Source organism: Balaenoptera musculus, chromosome 6 (genome assembly GCF_009873245.2).
Source record: "Balaenoptera musculus isolate JJ_BM4_2016_0621 chromosome 6, mBalMus1.pri.v3, whole genome shotgun sequence".
NCBI lineage: Eukaryota > Metazoa > Chordata > Mammalia > Artiodactyla > Balaenopteridae > Balaenoptera > Balaenoptera musculus.
In genome coordinates, this window is record NC_045790.1 from 74407664 (window position 1) to 74424584 (window position 16921).

Sequence of the window (16921 nt, forward strand, 5' to 3'; positions counted from 1 at the left end):
AGCTCCAGTCGACTCACGAGGCCGGACATCCTTCCACTCCAGGGGCATCTGGTCTCCAGGAGAGCCTGCTTCCTCTGAGCCCCCTACCTCACGCTGCGGCTTTGTAGACCGAGGCTGAAGGTGCTGGTTCTGGGCAGCGTGTAAAATGGGTGGGCTTTCTGCTGGCTGTGCCTGCTCGGATCTCATTAAGATGAGCCAGAGAGCGTGGGCAGTGAGTCTGGGCATGGGGGTGAGTCACACACCAAGAGGGAAGTGTGTTGGTGCTGAGGTCTGGCTGGGACTGTGGACCTGGCCTGAGCCTTTGCTGCAGCCTTGATTTGATGAATCAAATAGCAGCAGCTTGGGAGCCCTGGGGTAACAGAGCTGCAGGTAGAAGTGAAGCTCGGCTTCCAAAAAGAGCCGTTGAGCAGGCAGGCACCCGCAGGTGGCTCGGTGTGTTTGGATCGTGTGGCAGGGTGTGTTTCTGTGGTCTGTGGGGGAGTGAGCAGTTTGGGGTTAGGTGGAAATTCGAGAGCACCTTACGGAACAGAGAAGTGGGAGGGCAGCACCGCGTCTGGAACACATGGCTACACGTCCACACACGCGCATGTGTGCTGTGATGCCCCCGTGGCGGCTGCTCTTGGCAGCTGTGTCTGTGTGGCTTGGTGCCAGCCTGGCTGCCCCGCTGGCAGGTGAGAGAGTGGGTGAGGGTCCTGGAGCCCCTAGTAAACCAGAGGCCTTTGCTACTGTGAAAAGAGCTGGGGCTTTGGAGTCAGACCAACTGGGGTTGGAGTCCTGGCTTTCTCAGCCACTTATTAGATGACTTTAGCCAAGTTAAGCTGTCTGAGCCTGTTTCCTCACCTGTAAAGTGGGATAATGGCAGCTCTGGCCTCGGATTTTTTTTGATCAGTAAAAGGGAGAGTCCTGGACCGCTGAATAGTCCTTCCCTTCTCTTACTTTCTTCTTTCTCCTTTGCCCCTCTGATTTCGCAGCCTTTATCCAGAGAGCTCCAGCCGAGGCTGTAAATTATTCAGAGGCTGTTTTCTGCTTTGAGCTCCCTCGCCGCTGCCCCCAGCTGCCGTTTCTCCTTCCTCCCAGGGCTGTCTGGGGAGCCAGGCCGGGGCGGCTTCCACAGGGGCTATCGCATGGCTCTGGGTGCTGGCCGCTCCCTGCCCAGTGCCCGCTGGGCCGCCCAGTGTGGGCTCTGCTACCTTCTGGGGTACAAACGCCGGGATTCTCCACGCACCTGGAGGCAGTGAACGAGCCAGTCAAGTACCTTGGGCTGCCCTGGGACAAGCTTCTGGTGTTCGAGCGTTTTCCTCTCCCCACCCTGTCATGGTGTTAGTAAGTAAACGAGGAGGCAGCTGTGTCTGGGGGTCCCTACCCCAGATCTTTGCGGGACACTGATGCTCAGCAACTAAGTTTGCACAGATTCTTGTGGGGGACCTTTGTCCCACTCAGAGAGAGGCCATAGCTGAGCACGGACCTTTTCCACACTCCCAGTTCGAGGAGGATGGTCTCTTTTCCCCGGGAGACCTCTGCTCCTGTCCCGTGGGCTTTCAGTGAGGTGCACAGAGAGCCCTCAGCACCTTTTTATTTTTCATTATTTTTTTATTTTTTGGCTGTGCCGCGTGGCATGTGGGATCATTGTTCACTGACCAGGGATCGAACCTGTGCCCCTTGCAGTGGAAGTGCGGGGTCTTAACCATTGGGCCGCCAGGGAAGTCCCCTCAGCACCTTTTTTAAACAGAGGGGCTTTCAGAAGATCACTGGGAAAACCATCCGCTGCTCTTCAACGTCTTGTGTTTTGGGCTTAGTTTTGAGCACTTAACTAGTAAAGATACTACTAACTACACCTGCCATGTGCCAGCCCTGCACTAAGCACTTCACCCAACCCATTTCCTGCAGTCCCCACAAGAGCACTGAGGTCTCTAAGTGACAGAGTTGATATTTTGTCTTGGTAGACGATGCACCCAAGCGCTATGAAGGGCCGAGGTGCAGCGGGTCCTCCTGGAACCAGGGACCCGAATCCCACCCCATCTGCACTCCTGTGTCTCAGATGAGCCTCCTTCAGATGTTCCTTGTCGCTGTTACCTCATAACTCACCGTTTCCCCAACACACAATCCTGCCTCTTCTCATTCCCAATTCAGAAAAGCCTATGGAGGGCTCTGATTGGTCCAACTCGGAAACCAGGGGAGCAAGGGACCCCGCTGGGTCCTCCTGCTGGGTGGGAGGGTGGAGTTAGGAAGAGCAGGGCAGCTAAAATGCTGGGTGTCCAGCGTCGGTGGGTAGGCCTCCCTGTTTGCAGGTGGGAAAGTCGAGATCTGGATCTCTGGGCTGACTAATTCTGGGTAGCCTGTTAGGGGCAGCTCTGGGACTAGAGTCAGGACGGGGACTTGGAGCCCAGGCTCTTAGGCACTCTGCCAGCCTGCCTCCGCCCGCTGGTGGGCTGTGCGGCAGGGCTTTGCAGGAGGAAAGGTGAGCACTGTGCTTCCAGCCTTCCAGGACTGCAGGGCCCAAGACACGGGCACCTAGGAATAGAAAATAAAGAGCCAGTGGTAAAAACTAGGGGAAGTGTGGGCGTTCAGAAAGTGAAGAGTTAACTGGTGGGGGTGGGGAGCTAGGTGTCCGAGGATGCTTGTGGCAGGGATAAGATGTCAGCAGGGGTGGAGACAGGGAGCTGTGTTCCCGGTGTCATGAAGAGTTTGCGTTCGGGCTTGGGCTGGACAGGTGGGCACCGATGTGACCTCTAGTGAATAGTCTAATTAACCCTCTTTTCTGAATGGCCCTCAGGGGCCTAGAGTTGGGTTGATCTTCGTGTTTGCTCTGTGACACGCTCTTGTCCTTGGTGTACACATGGCCCACTTTCATCTTGTCTATGTCTAATGGTGTCTGTAAGTCTGTTTTAGTACAACTTCAGACTGTTTGCTTGGATGTCTTTCCACTTGTGCAAAGCTGAACTCAATGGATATATGTACTTTTTAAAAAATTAATTAATTCATTAATTATTTTTTAACATCTTTATTGGAGTATAATTGCTTTACAATGGTGTGTTAGTTTCTGCTGTGTAACAAAGTGAATCAGCTATACATATACATATACCCCCATATCTCCTCCCTCTTGCGTCTCCCTCCCTCCCTCCCTATCCCGCCCCTCTAGGTGGTCACAAAGCACCGAGCTGATCTCCCTGTGCTATGCAGCTGCTTCCCACTAGCTATCTATTTTACGTTTAGTAGTATATATAAGTCCATGCCACTCTCTCACTTTGTCCCAGCTTACCCTTCCCCCTCCCCGTATCCTCAAGTCCATTCTCTACGTGGATATATGTATTTTTTACTCTTTATTTTAGCATCTATGTCATGGGCTTGGTCCTGGAGTGGATTAAGAACAACGGCGGTGCAGCAGCCATGGAGAAGCTTAGCTCCATCAAATCGCAAATGATCTATGATATTGTTGATAATTCTCAAGGATTCTACGTGTAAGTTGATGGGGTTTTATCTCACATTTTGCCTCTTTTGAACTTAAAAATGTGTATATGCCATGTCCTTTTGGAACGTGGATGCAGCCACCTTTCTCTGAGGCACTGAAGTCCGCAGGAGCATGAGTTAGGTAAGTCTTCCCTCCTGCATCCCATTCCCAGGAATCCTGGGCTTTGGGACCTGTCTCCCAATGGGTGGTAACGTTTCTCACACCACAGACCCCGGGGGCAGACCCCTCTCCCCAACCTCACCTCCTCTGTATGTCCCCTGGGGACAAAACACATACTTGCCGGAAGCTCTCAGCTTTACCTCAGGACTCACTGGAGACCCTTGGTATAAACACCCACTCCTGGCCCCTCCTCTGGGTTATTTACCCTTTTAGGACAGTTTACTCTTTCGCTTATTACAGGACAAACGCTCCCATCCCAGGCCTGCAGTTGGTGAATGGAATTGGCTCTGGTATGAGTTGACTCCTAGTTAAATGTTTTTGTGACTAATTGATTCATGAACGTGTGTTGACCGCTGGACCAACACCAGAGAACGTATGGGCCTTGTATTGATCTCCTAGGGCTGCCAGAGCAAAGTACCACTAGCTTGGTAGCTTAAAACAAGAGAAATTTATTTTCAGTGTTCTGGAGTCCAGGAGTTCAAAGGCAAGCTGTCAGCAAGGCTTTGCTCCCTCCAGAGACTCCAGGGAAGAATCCATTCCTTGCCTCTTCCAGCTTCCAGGGGCTTCAGGCATTCCTTGGCTTGTGGCTGCCTCAGCCCAGTCTCTGCCTCTGCCTTCACATGGCCTCCTCCTTTCTTGTGTGCCTTGTCGTCTGTCTCTTACAAGGTCATTGGATTTAGGGTCCACCCAGATAATCCAGGATGATTGATCTCATCTAGAGATCTTAGCTTAATTGCATTAGCAGAGACCCTTTTTCCAGGTCACATTCACAGGTTCTGGAGGTGAGCATGTGGATAAACCTTTGCAGAGGCCACTGTTCAACCCCCTACAACAGGCCTGTCACCAAAATGCCAGATATAAAGTACCTAGTACAGTGCCTGGCACACAAGGAGCTTGACAGATGATGTTTTCATTTGCTTTTCCCCACCTTGAAGGAGGGGACAGCTGTGGGAGGACCAGACTTTATGCTCTGTATGCACGTGTGTTTATACACATACATGCGTAAACACTTACACTCATTTGCCAAGCCAGGACCCCTTTCTTAGCGGCATTTACTCTTTGGAGTTCAGTGTGTTGTAAGAAAAAATATCTGGCTGACAATAACAAGGGAATTTTCACTCTTTTAAGAATTTAGTGGGCCTCGTAGGACAAAAAAATGGTGCCTCAATCCTGCCTTAGAATTGTGTGTTTTACCCAAGATTTGCTAAGACATCTCCATAACCATCCATGGGTGGGGTTGTACTTTTGGGACAGCCCTAACTGCTGCTGTCCCGTCTGCCCTTAAATGCCTGCCTGCTCCTATGAGTTCTTGGCTTGCAATGACACCCTAGCCACAAGCCCTCAGGGAGTCTGGCTTGGCTGAATGACTTGACCTTTGGGGTCCTCTTCCACATGCCATCTGGGGGAAGGGGTACACACTGTGCATTTCTGCCTGCTCTGTGGTTCTGTGGCTTGGCCCTTGGGAATCTTCCACTTTAGAGCCTGACGTGTGAGAGAGGAGGCCAGGGTACTCCACTAGCACTTACTGGAGCCATTGTAGCATGCATGATCAGCAGTAGATGGTCCAAGGAGTTCATGGCCAAGGGCTAAATAATAAGCCATGAGCTGGGGACAGGGAGATACTGCTTTGGCTGGAGGCAAAGGGAGGGCTTTTACATGAGCTTGAGCCTTGGACAGGAGTAAGAATTAGGCAGAGAAGAAGGCGGAAGTACTTTTAGGAATTTTTAGGAAGGCAGGGAATGGCCTCTGCAAAGCACCGAGGGAAGAAAGTAGTGTGTTTGGAGAGCAGAGAGTGGGCTACCTGAAGGGTATGGCTCGTGCTGGGATTGGAAAGAAAGTTTGGAAAGGTCTGAAGACATGTTTAATTCACTAGCTCATTTATCCATTCGTCTATCTACCCATCCACCCACCCATCCACCCACCCATCCATCTACCCATCCATCCACCCACCCACCCATCCATCTACCCATCCATCCACCCACCCACCCATCCATCTACCCATCCATCCATCCATCCGTCCGTCCGTCCATCCATCCATCAAGCAGATGGCGCCTGAACACTCCTCTGTGCTACCCTTGTTCTAGGCTCTGGGGATACCCACCCAGAAGAATAAGTCACCTTTCCTGGCTCCATAAGAGTGTTCAGGATCTGAATGTGAGTGAGAGCACATGGCAGCTATTGTGGAGGGGAGACCAATTTTCTATGAGCTTTTGGCTCTGTATATTTCTCAGGAGATGTGAAGGCACAAAATGGGAGGACAGAAAGCATGGTGATACCTCCAGAAGAAATCCAGGAAATTAAAAACAAAGCATAGAAGGAACACCAAGAATCCCCTGAATTCTCTCCCCCCACTTGAGATCCTTTAACTGCAAGCACCCAACCTGGCATTTTCCAGAAGGCAGCCTGTCGAAGCCAATGTGGCAGGCAGGTCATCTGAGGAATCTCATCACCTTCCCATGCAAAACTCCTCATTCACTTATGAACAGCCTTGACCCCGAACTTGCATCCTCTTCCGAATAAACCTCTTTCTGGGAACTTCCATTCACCCCCTGGGCCGCCTGCCCAGAAAAGGTCATCCGGCTCATGGTGTTCCTCTGGGACCTTGTTACCAGGGTCAGGAGCAGGCTTTGCTCCCTCTCTCCTCTATGTTAGCAGTTGGATGCTCACTAGTTGTCTCTGTGTGCACTTGGGTTTTCAGGAAGTTCTTCGCTATGGAAATACGGCCTCGAAGGGGAGGTGAGCAGTTAAATGAAAATGCATGTGAATAAAGAGTATGTAATGTAGAGGTTAAGAACATGGGCTCTTGCACTGGGTAATTTGTGTAAAGCACCAGAAACCGTATTTGGCACATAGGGAGCATTCCTTAAGGGTTAGCTCTTAATAGTATTTGTGGTTATTATGGAAAGCACCTAGGATGTTCCTGACACATAGTGTTTAATGTGTATTAGATATTAATTTTAATATGATAAAGCTGTTGAAGTGATCAAATCCATATCCACATCTGAGGTCACCTTTTCTCACTTTCATGTGGGGTCCAGACCTTAGGAAAGAGAGGGAAGCATGTGATGTGTCTAGTGACAACCCCAAAATAAAATAAAGCAGGCAGAGCCCTTGGGGCTTTACAGATATTAATACATTTTATTGTCATCACAACCCTGTGAACAGACAGTGTTTTACAGCAGCACAGACAGGTTAGGGTCAGGTGCAGCGGGGAAGTGGGATCAGGCAGGATAAGAACATGGGGAGAGTCGGGGAGGCTGGTTCCAGAGCCTTTACTAAGGAAACAACAAAAATCACAGATGATAATGACTTTTTTTTTCAAAATGCAGGAATCAGTGGAAAAACTAGAAATGATCATGTTCAGAATTGTGATCAGTTGTGTCTAAATATGTAAAATTCAGTTACTTTCCCATACTCCAGAAATAACAATAAAAAACAAGAAAAGATCCCATTCGCAGTAGTCACAAAAATTAGTAAATATCTAGAAGTCAGTTCAGTGTTCACCTGAAAAAGTTAGTGCAAAAGGATAGATGAAACCTTTTAAACATATATGTTAACATTAATAAAATGTAATGTTAACATATGATCTATTAACGTATAAAGCCACTGGCAGAGGGAAAGACAGATAGGTGGAAAAGTCCAGAAACTGGTCCATGTTTACTTGAGAATTGCATTTTAAATTAGTTTTAAAGTCTAACGTGACTTTTTGTCTAATTGACTGATTGAAGCATTGATAATTCATTTAAACAGAAATTAGATATTTGCATCACAGCATACACAAATTTTAGTCAGTCGAAAAGGTGCAAATGCAACTAAATGCAAGAAGCAAATATAAAATACAGGAGAGAATTTCTGTGTAAGTGTAGCGAGTACAGAAGCCTTCCTAAATAAGCCATAAAACTCAGAAGCCGTAAAGTAAAAGATATTTCATTACATGAAAATTTAAAACTTTTCTACAGTTCAAGACATAAACAAAACAAAATGACAGACACAAAAGTTTGGTAGCGTATTAACATATAAAGGTTACTGTTGGTATAGAGAAGAACCCACAAATAAATGAAAAAGGATGACCAAATTTTAAAAAGGCAGGGGATGGTTTGTAACTGTATGAGCAAACAACTCAGAAGAAACACAGCTGGTTAATAGATGAATGAAGAGGGGCCAACTTCTTTAGGAAATGCAGATTAAAACCATGAGATTTTCTTCCCCTCTGATCAGCAGAAATTCTAAAGACTGATACCATCTGGTGTAGGCAAGGGAACAAACACACGTTGGGTATGTTAAGTATAAAAAATGTGTTCAATTTTGGAGCGAGGTTTGCAGCATACATCAAAGTTCAAAACTCTGTTGCTCTTTGACCAAAGACTTCTACTTCTAGGCACCTGCCCTCTGCCAGTACTCTGCCTTGCACAGAAGTGTGCACAAAATCGGGCACCCACAGTCCATGCGGGATACTTGCGTAACGGGGAAAATCTAGAGGCAACCCGGGTGTCCTTCAGGAGGGGTCTGATGAAGGAAATTAAGATCCATCCGTAGTATGGAGTAACGTGTGCGTGGAGAATGGGGAAGGTCTGTGAGCAAACTGGGAAGATGACCTGATACGTCATCAGGTCAAAAGGAAAAAGAGCAGGTGTAGAAAGGACATGTCTATTATTCCACTTAGAAACCCACAATGTTTGTATTTGTAAATACTATATATGTATATATGTACATGTGGAAACACGCATATATACACGTATACACATTTGTGTATCTGATCCTGAAAATGCGCAAAAGACTTAATGGCAACCACCTCTGTGGAAGGGAATAGATCTTCATATTTTTACTCTAGTTTTCCTAATCGTGTGCAAATTTAGAGTTAATTTTTTATTTAAAAGTTAGGCAGTCAGGAGAGGCCTAGTGACTCTTTTGTGGGCTTCTCTCACCTCAGGATGCACTCTTCACGCCCTTCTTGTTTCTGGTTTGTCTTTTGGAGCAGACACCGCTGAAATGAGCGTCTTGTCATCGCTTGCCAACTGCCTGCGGTTTTCTTGGCGCCCTCCTAACCCTCACCACCTTGGTGAGATGCTGTTTCCTGCTGAGGCGGTGCCTTTCCCCTCACACATACCCCTCTGGTACCTTGGGAAGTCCCGGTGTTTCTCAGTGGGCATTCTAGAATACTCATCCCAGAGATGCAATGGGTTGGTTTTTCAGCCACATGCATTTGGGGAAAACTGTGTTCCTATATGAATTATTCTCTTGGGAGTTCACGATTCACAGGAGCTCTTGAGACGCTCTAGGAAGTTGAGTCAAGAAACCCTTGTAGCCCTGTTCATTCAGGATTTCCTAAATGTCTATGACTGACTGTGGCACCGCTTTTCCAGTCACAACCATCCTTATCAGCTTCCGTCATAGACTCCCTGGGGAGCGCTGCTCAGACTCTGTCCTGGAAGCTTTGTAGCCCCAGGATTACCCACTGCTTCCACGCCCACCCGGCCCCGTGCTAGCGCTCTGTCAGCGTGGCACCTTCTCCCTGCCCCCCAACTCATTCAGGCCCCAGGCCCTGCCCCCGCTCTGGGATTTAGTGATAACGCCTGGGAGCGGTGGCCCAGCACAGCCCATGGCAGTGCTCGGTGTGGCTCACAGGGTTTAAAACACACAATGTGAGCCCTTATTGGAACATGGGAAGATGATTTAAATCCAGATGTCTCATTTCATAATCCCCGTGTCTCTGAAAGTGGGAGAAACAGACTGGGAGGGCCGTATGTTTCAAGCAAAAGGGAGACTCTGTTTCTCTGTGGGAGTAAAGAATGGGCCCTCACAGTTAACAGGTAACGTAGGGAGTTTGTGCTGAGTCTGGCATGTTGGGCCTGTTATACTCATTTATATGACCGTTGGGTCCCTATTGGCATTTGCATTTACTGCCCATGCTTGAAACTCCCCAGTGTCCCTGTCTTGGTCATGAGCCCGAATTCTGTTGACCTAGAAAGTTCTTTGTGGGAGCTTTCTAGCAGGCCTCTCCCTCCATGTCCCCACCCTCCAGCCCCTGTGTCGTAGTGCTTTTTCTAAAACGCAGAACTCCTTGTTGTGCAGACCTGATTGCTCCTCGTTGCTTCAGGATCCGATCGATCCAGTTCCCAGGAGAGCGTGTCTGCAGGGCCCTCTGCGGTCTGCAGTCCTGCCCCCAGCCAGGCACCCAGCACCCCAGGTGCTGCAGAGAACTTGCTGGGGTCCCCCGTGCCTTGGCAGACACAGCTCTCTGCTAGATGCCCTTCCTTCGTCTCCCCCCTGTCCTGACCCTTCCCACCTCCCTTCCTCTGAAATCTTCAACCTTCTCTCGGTCAGAGTTACTTGCTCAGCTCTGTGCTTCCACAGCGCTTGTCCTGTGGAATTTGAATTCCCTCCACAGCCGTCTTGCTATGTTGGGAGCAGCCAATTCCCCTTCATCTTTTTCTTCCTTCCCTCAGCCCCACACCAGGGACACTCTCGGGCACCGTGCAAATTTAATCTTCAGTTTCTAGTTGTTATGACATTGTTGCTGTCATGATACCACCTACATTCACAGTAGGATGGGTAAATGTGTGGGGGACGACTGTAAATACAGATTCTTTGTAAATCCAGGTTCTTAATTCTTCCCCCTTTTAATATTTTTTCCCCTTAAATCACATGTCCTTTTTGCTGCTCCAGCTCTATAATTGGACTCTCACCTGGGGAGCCTGAGGCAGCAAAATATCAAAGAGTGTAGACACTAAATTTTTAATTTAAATGTCAACCAGGATACCTACTACCTGTGAAAAGGGGGGCCCAGAATTCAGGCTCAAAGCCTATTACCAGATACTTGGTTTCCCCTCTTGTGTCTCTTCTGTCCCTCGATGTGCATTTGACTCCTATTAACTTTAACAGGAATTATGTGTGTGCCCTGAGGGGCGAGCATAGCTTTTAATGGGGGCATCCTCACACTGCTTTTATTTGCTGTTTAATTTTAATGAATCCCACCCTGTAGAAGTGGAAGAATGAAATAGGATGTGCTTGAGAAAATGGAGAGAGTTGTTACATATCTTCCTTGTAATCCAGAATAGCATGTCATCTCTTCTTCTGTTTGTCTCCTTTGGTTGTCAATGGAAGATAATTTTGGCTTGCTTACTTTCCAAATCAGAAACTGAAGTCAAATACTAACGTATCCTAGATGAAACTTGACTCATTCATTTTTGAGAGTCTGTGTGAGCCCTGTGTAAGGTGCTGAGAATAAAAAGACAAATTTATTGACTTCAATAGTTATTTACATAGCATTCAATGTGTTCCAGACACTGTTCTAAATTCTATCAGTTATCTACTTTTGCATCATAGAACACTTCGAGACAGTGACTTAAAACCACGGCCATTTCTTTTGCTCAGGATTCTTTTCAGTCAGCAGGTTGGGCTGGGCTCAGTGGGGTGGTTTCTTCTGCTGGTCTCATCTGAGATCACTTATTCAACCAAAGTCATCTGGTGATTCACCTAGAGTCTAAAATGGCACCCCTCACCTGTCTGGCAGCTGGTGCTGGCTGTTGGCTGGGCCTGTTATTTCCAGCAGGCTAGCTCGGGCTTGCTTACATGGCAGTGATGTTTTAAGAGGGCAGGTATAGAAGCTGCATGCCCCTTGAGGCCTCGGCTTGGAAGTTGCACAGCATCACTCCTGTTGCAGTCTCTTGGTCAAAGCAAGTCCACAAGGCCAGCCCAGATTCAAAAGGTGTGGAGCACTAGACCCCACCTCTTGCTGGGAGGGCTGCAGAGAATTTGTGGCCATTTAGTCCTCACATCAGAGAGGCACAACAGAGAGATTTAGTAACTTGTTCAAGGTCACACAGCTTGGGACAATACAGTGTTTTAAGTGCTTTGAAAGCTGCTGCTCATTATTTTTAAATCTTACAGCCACTATTCGGACCAACTTATTTTTTTTTCTCTGCAGCCTTGTAGAGAAAGGGTCATTCACATTGCTGTGTGGCTGCCATGGGTTGGAAGCTTCATATATGTTGTACCACTGAACTGTCATAACTAGTATGAAATGGAGATATTATTATCATTCCCAATATTCAAATGAGGAAACTGAGGCTCTTGGAAATTAAGTATGAGTCATGTAAGAGAATGTTAACTTACTGTTCCATATGCAAGAGTGGTCTCCCTAAGTAAATTATAAATGTCCTGGAGCAGATCTGTTTTTAATCTCTTGTTTGCATCTGGAAAATGGTTTTTAAAAATTTTTTGTTGCTGACAGTTAAAACTGGATTAGATAGCAGCTGTGCTTTAGGGCATCCAGTTCACATTTATTACATTTACTTCATAGTCTACTTTCACCCTAACTAGTGGCAATAGAATTGCAAGTTGATGGGAACAGTCTTACTCTAATCACCTGTACATTTCAGTATACTCCATTATGATATTTAAATATATAACATATTATTAAAGTAACATTAAAGGGAACATAGAATTATCCCATATTCTCACATCCTGAACACAAATATTTTCTATTTCTCTTTGCTTCCTTAGAATCTTTTTTTTTTTTTAATATATTTATTTATTTTTGGCTGTGTTGGGTCTTCGTTTCTGTGCGAGGGCTTTCTCTAGTTGCGGCAAGCGGGGGCCACTCTTCATCGCGGTGCGCGGGCCTCTCACTATCGCGGCCTCTCTTGTTGCGGAGCACAGGCTCCAGACGCGCAGGCTCAGTAATTGTGGCTCACGGGCCTAGTTGCTCCGCGGCACGTGGGATCTTCCCAGACCAGGGCTCGAACCCGTGTCCCCTGCATTAGCAGGCAGATTCTCAACCACTGTGCCACCAGGGAAGCCCCCCTTAGAATCTTTATATCCACATTTATACTCTGATTACAGTAGCCATAACATCTAAAACTTTTCACTTGTTAGATCATAAACCACTTCCATTTTGCAGCCTAATCTTTATATTTATCTTTTTATGTGACATCTTAATATTTAGTTATAAAGAAATGTTATAATTTATTTTATTTCTATGGTGGACATAGGTCGTTTCTAACTTTACCTGTTGTAATTAATTACAGAATATATGATGTTCTGGATGGGCTTTAGTTCAGATATTTTGGTTAATTCCATCTCTAAATATGTACTCTCATATTTTTCAAAACGTGTTCTGAATTTGATTCCCAACTCCTGTCAAGAACCATGTAAATGCGTTGTGTGTGTGTGTGTGTGTATATGGGGTGTGTGTGGGTGTGTGTGTGTGTTGTGTGTGGGTGTGTGTGTTGTGTGCGTGTGTGTGTGTTGTGTGTGTGTATGTGCGTGGGGGTGTGTGGGGGTGTGTGTGTGTGTGTGGGGTGTGGGTGTGTTGTGTGTGTTGTGGGTGTGTGGGTGTGTGTGGGGTGTGTGTGTGCGTGGGTGTGTGTGGGGGTGTGTGTTGTGGGTGTGTGGTGTTTGTGTGTGTGTGTGCACGTGGGTATGTGTGGGTGTGTGTGTTGTGTGTGTGGGGGTGTGTGTGTGTGTGCACGCACACCAACAGTTTTACTCTGGGAAGCTGACTTAAGGAAATAGTTCAAACATACAAAAAATGTCCAAGTAATCCAATGTTATGATGTTTCTTCATATGTTAGCATAACTTTGTAACTAATGCTTTACTTTTTTTTTCTTTTTGCATTTCTATAACCAAATAACTGACATAGAGTTAATTTGGGGTATAAGTTTTAGATCTAAATCAATTTTCCCTATACAGCACTACAATTATCCCTCTCTGTTTATTAAATAATATTCATTTTCCTGGAATTATGTGATTCTTATTTTACTGAATGCTTAAGTATAATATATAAATGGGTTTATTTGGATTTAAAAGAAATTTTTTTTTCTGTTGCTTTGTTAATGGCAGTTGCACATTGCAGAAAAATAGCTGGAACAAAAACCATGTTTTTCAGATGTCCAGTGGAGCCCCAGAATAGAAGCAGGATGAATATTCCATTCCGCATTGGCAACACCAAAGGAGATGATGCTTTAGAAAAAAGATTTCTCGACAAAGCTCTTGAACTCAATATGATCTCCCTGAAAGGGCACAGGTGAGTACATGACCCATCCAGAAGCTTGTCAGAGAATTGGTTTAGTTTTCAGACGCTGAAGGAAACACATCTAGGAGCCTGCCCATCCTGGAGTAGCAGTTATTGTAACTAGTTGGGAAAGACCGTTTGTTACGGGGGTTCTCCTGCTGCTGCTTACAGACCCCTTAGCACGGTTCCACGGCCGAGAGCATGGGGGGTGCCACACCTTCTAGGAGCTTTGGTCAAAACTACCTTTGAAAATCTCTGCTCTGACAGCACAAAGGGTGCCATCCCAGCTCTGGTGCATCTGGCACAAGCCTGTTCAGTGTAAGAACAGATCACTGTTGCTGCCCTGAACATCAGAGAGGGTAGTTAATCCTGTAAGCTCCATGAAAAATGTATGTTCTCACGCATGAGAATAGCTGCCCGCTCCCTGCCCCCTGTACGGCAGGCTCATCGAAGAGTTGAGCTAACCTAGGTTCCATGTGAGCGTGACGGTCCTTCACTGCGTTAGAAAGGAATTTTCTAATGACTGAGGTGTGTGAAGCTCCTGGCCACCTGCGGGGGCTTTCAGGTGGGAGGTTGGACACGATGGCCTCAGGTGCCGTGACTCTCTCAGGAGCTGGTGACGGGAAGGAGGGTCGTCCTGATGTTAAACCAGATGCTCCTGTTCTTAACGGCTGCATCTGTGGTTCTTCTAGGTCCGTGGGAGGCATTCGGGCCTCTCTGTATAATGCTGTCACCATCGAAGATGTCCAGAAGCTGGCAACCTTCATGAAGAATTTTTTGGAGATGCACCAGCTATGAGCACATCCTAACGAATATACACTCTGCCCTTGAACAATGTACAAAATTGAAAGTCACTTGGGCATGGCTAAAAAAACTAAACAAACATAGTATTTTTCTCGAATGAACATGCTTATGATAGATTTTCTTCTTTTTTCAGAGAACAGCAAAACATCCACAGCTATGCTAAGCTGTTGAAACTTAACCTTAATTCTGACTTGAACTGGAAGCTTTTAAAAAATCTTCTCTTGCTTTTCTACCAAATTCTAACTACTGTTGTCTTTGCTGCTACTTTTTCTGCCTAGATCTCATATTCAAAGCTGCCTATGAGTTTAATTATATGCAAATTGCAGGTTATTATTTTCAGAGACACACAAACACACAGCATGGAGGGTGGGTGGAGCCCTCTAGGTGCTGAATTTTGATCCTTTGCAAGATGACAGTAGTGGGGTCTTCTGGATTCTGCAGCTATTAATTCAGGTCACCACCGACCGTGTTGTGATGTTCCAGACTAAAAGGCAAACTGGAGATCGTTCTTTATACTGTTATTCTCATAAAGAGATAAAAGTGACATACTATATGTTTATGTAGCAAGGTCTGTTTTTAATACCAAATAGTTTATATCTCTATGCATTTATATCTCTGTGCATTTATATTTCTAATAATACGGTTCTTGTTGATATATGTTGAGACTTTGAGAATTTGTTAGGGTCCTTGACCTTGTGCATTAGAGTGTTACGTTCTCAACAGCTGTGTGCCTCCCCTTCCCCCTCCCCTCTCCCTTTCTAAGCTGCTTCACAAGATTTGGAAGCTCCCTGATTCACTTTTACTTTCCTTTCAGTAGGTAGAAGAACGGTTGGTTGGTTGGTTGGTTGGTTGGTTGGTTGGTTCTTTGTTTTTCAGTTATGCTGTTAAACTAAAAATCTCTGTTAAACTCCCTTACTGTTTGTTCACGTGACTGTTCTCTTTATGGTGTTTGACCAGTGATGCCATGAGTTCGGGAAGATCTTTGCTGAAGAGTCTTTTCCCCTCTTGTTTATCCATTGTCAGTGTTTTATGTTGACCGTGCGAAGGACATTAAAGTCCTAAAACAACTAAATCTTTGTCAGTGAATTTCTTTACATGCTTTTTAGACAGATTGTTCTTTTAAAAACTTTATGTTGGAAAAACTTGAGTCTAAAAATAGCATCTGTGAAGGGTATTTTGTTCAAAAAGGTGTAAGACTTGAGTCCTGTACATCCATGTTTTTAATGATTCAGCATACTGGTAGCTTTCCATTGGCTTTTGGAATGGACAATATCAACAAACCACGTTACAACACAGCTCACGGTATAAGGTTCTATGAACTTTGTCCCACTTAGGCTGGAAACATGCCAGTAGGACAGTATTGAGCTATCTTCGTGTTTTGTTGGATTGTGTAATGAGGACTATACTGATCTTTCGTCCCAGCTCTGCACCAATTAGTTGGGTTAGTTGGGTTTCCTACTTAGGGCTAAGCCTTGCCAATCTTGGTTCTCTCATCTGTGAAAAGGAGGATTGAAATAACTCCCCCACTTATCTCAGGGATGTTTGAAGAGCTTAAAACGAGGGCTCAGTGCAGGATGTGACTAATAACCACAGTAAATTTTTAAATAGCAAAAGCCAGCCAGTGCTTGGACGCCATCCAAGTGTTCACATAGAATAGTGCTCAGAGTCTGTTTTGCCTCCTTCCTCATCCATTCATATGATGGTGACAAGTCTCTGTGGTTTGTACCGGCCCCAAATCTCTTGAATCTCCACTTGTTTCCATTCCCATTGCCACAGGCAGCTCTGTCAGCCTTCAGCGGATCATTTCAGCAGCCTCATCTGCCCCCACCTGCCCTTACCAGCACAGCCCATTGGACCATCACTTCCCCTTCATGCTCCTCCTTGGTTCATAAAAAAGCCCAGGCTTCTGAGCCCAATGGTCACAGCTTTGTGGTGTCTGGTCTGGCTTCTTCTTTCTTGTGTTTCTGGTTCTTGGAATGTGGCGTGCATATATGCCCATGCTACGTCGGGTAAGCCTGGAGTTCCTGCCCCCACTCAGCAAGACTGACGTTCCTTCAAGACACCTGCCAACCTCCTGACCTTGTTTGTGTCTCCTGCATTGGAAGGATGCTCTTTTCCTTTGTTCTTATGAGCGTGACCCTTTTATCCCATCACAGCACCTCCATTCTGTGTTTTCCTGTGCCGAGGGTGTCTGCTTACGTGCCTTCCCCATCAGAGCAAGGAACAAGCCCTGTTTCTCCACCTCCATCACCTGGCATCCTGCCTTGCCCTTAGGAGGTGCTCAACGACTGTCCGTTTAATGAATGGAAAGGCAGGGCTTCCTGAGTTTCGCAAACAGCCTGCAGTAAAGGCAGAGGTACAATCTCACATACGTGGATGTTTTAATTTTTCAAAAGCTTACTATATAATTTCATTTTTTACTAAAATTTAGAATCTTGGAGGGCTCCCGGACTCTTCTTTATATTTGTGTGAA

At 46.2% G+C, this 16921-nt stretch overlaps 1 protein-coding gene across 1 annotated transcript in view; it reads left to right on the forward strand.

Moving 5' to 3' along the window:
- LOC118896742 (phosphoserine aminotransferase) overlaps nt 1–15520 on the forward strand; it is a 30376-nt gene extending 14856 nt beyond the window's left edge. Inside the window, exons 7-9 of the mRNA XM_036855027.1 lie at nt 3330–3458; nt 13519–13656; nt 14337–15520. Of these exons, the coding sequence (XP_036710922.1) occupies nt 3330–3458; nt 13519–13656; nt 14337–14442 (373 nt within the window). The 3' untranslated portion in view covers nt 14443–15520. The remainder of the gene's footprint in view (nt 1–3329; nt 3459–13518; nt 13657–14336) is intronic.
- The last annotated feature ends 1401 nt before the right edge of the window (nt 15521–16921 follow it).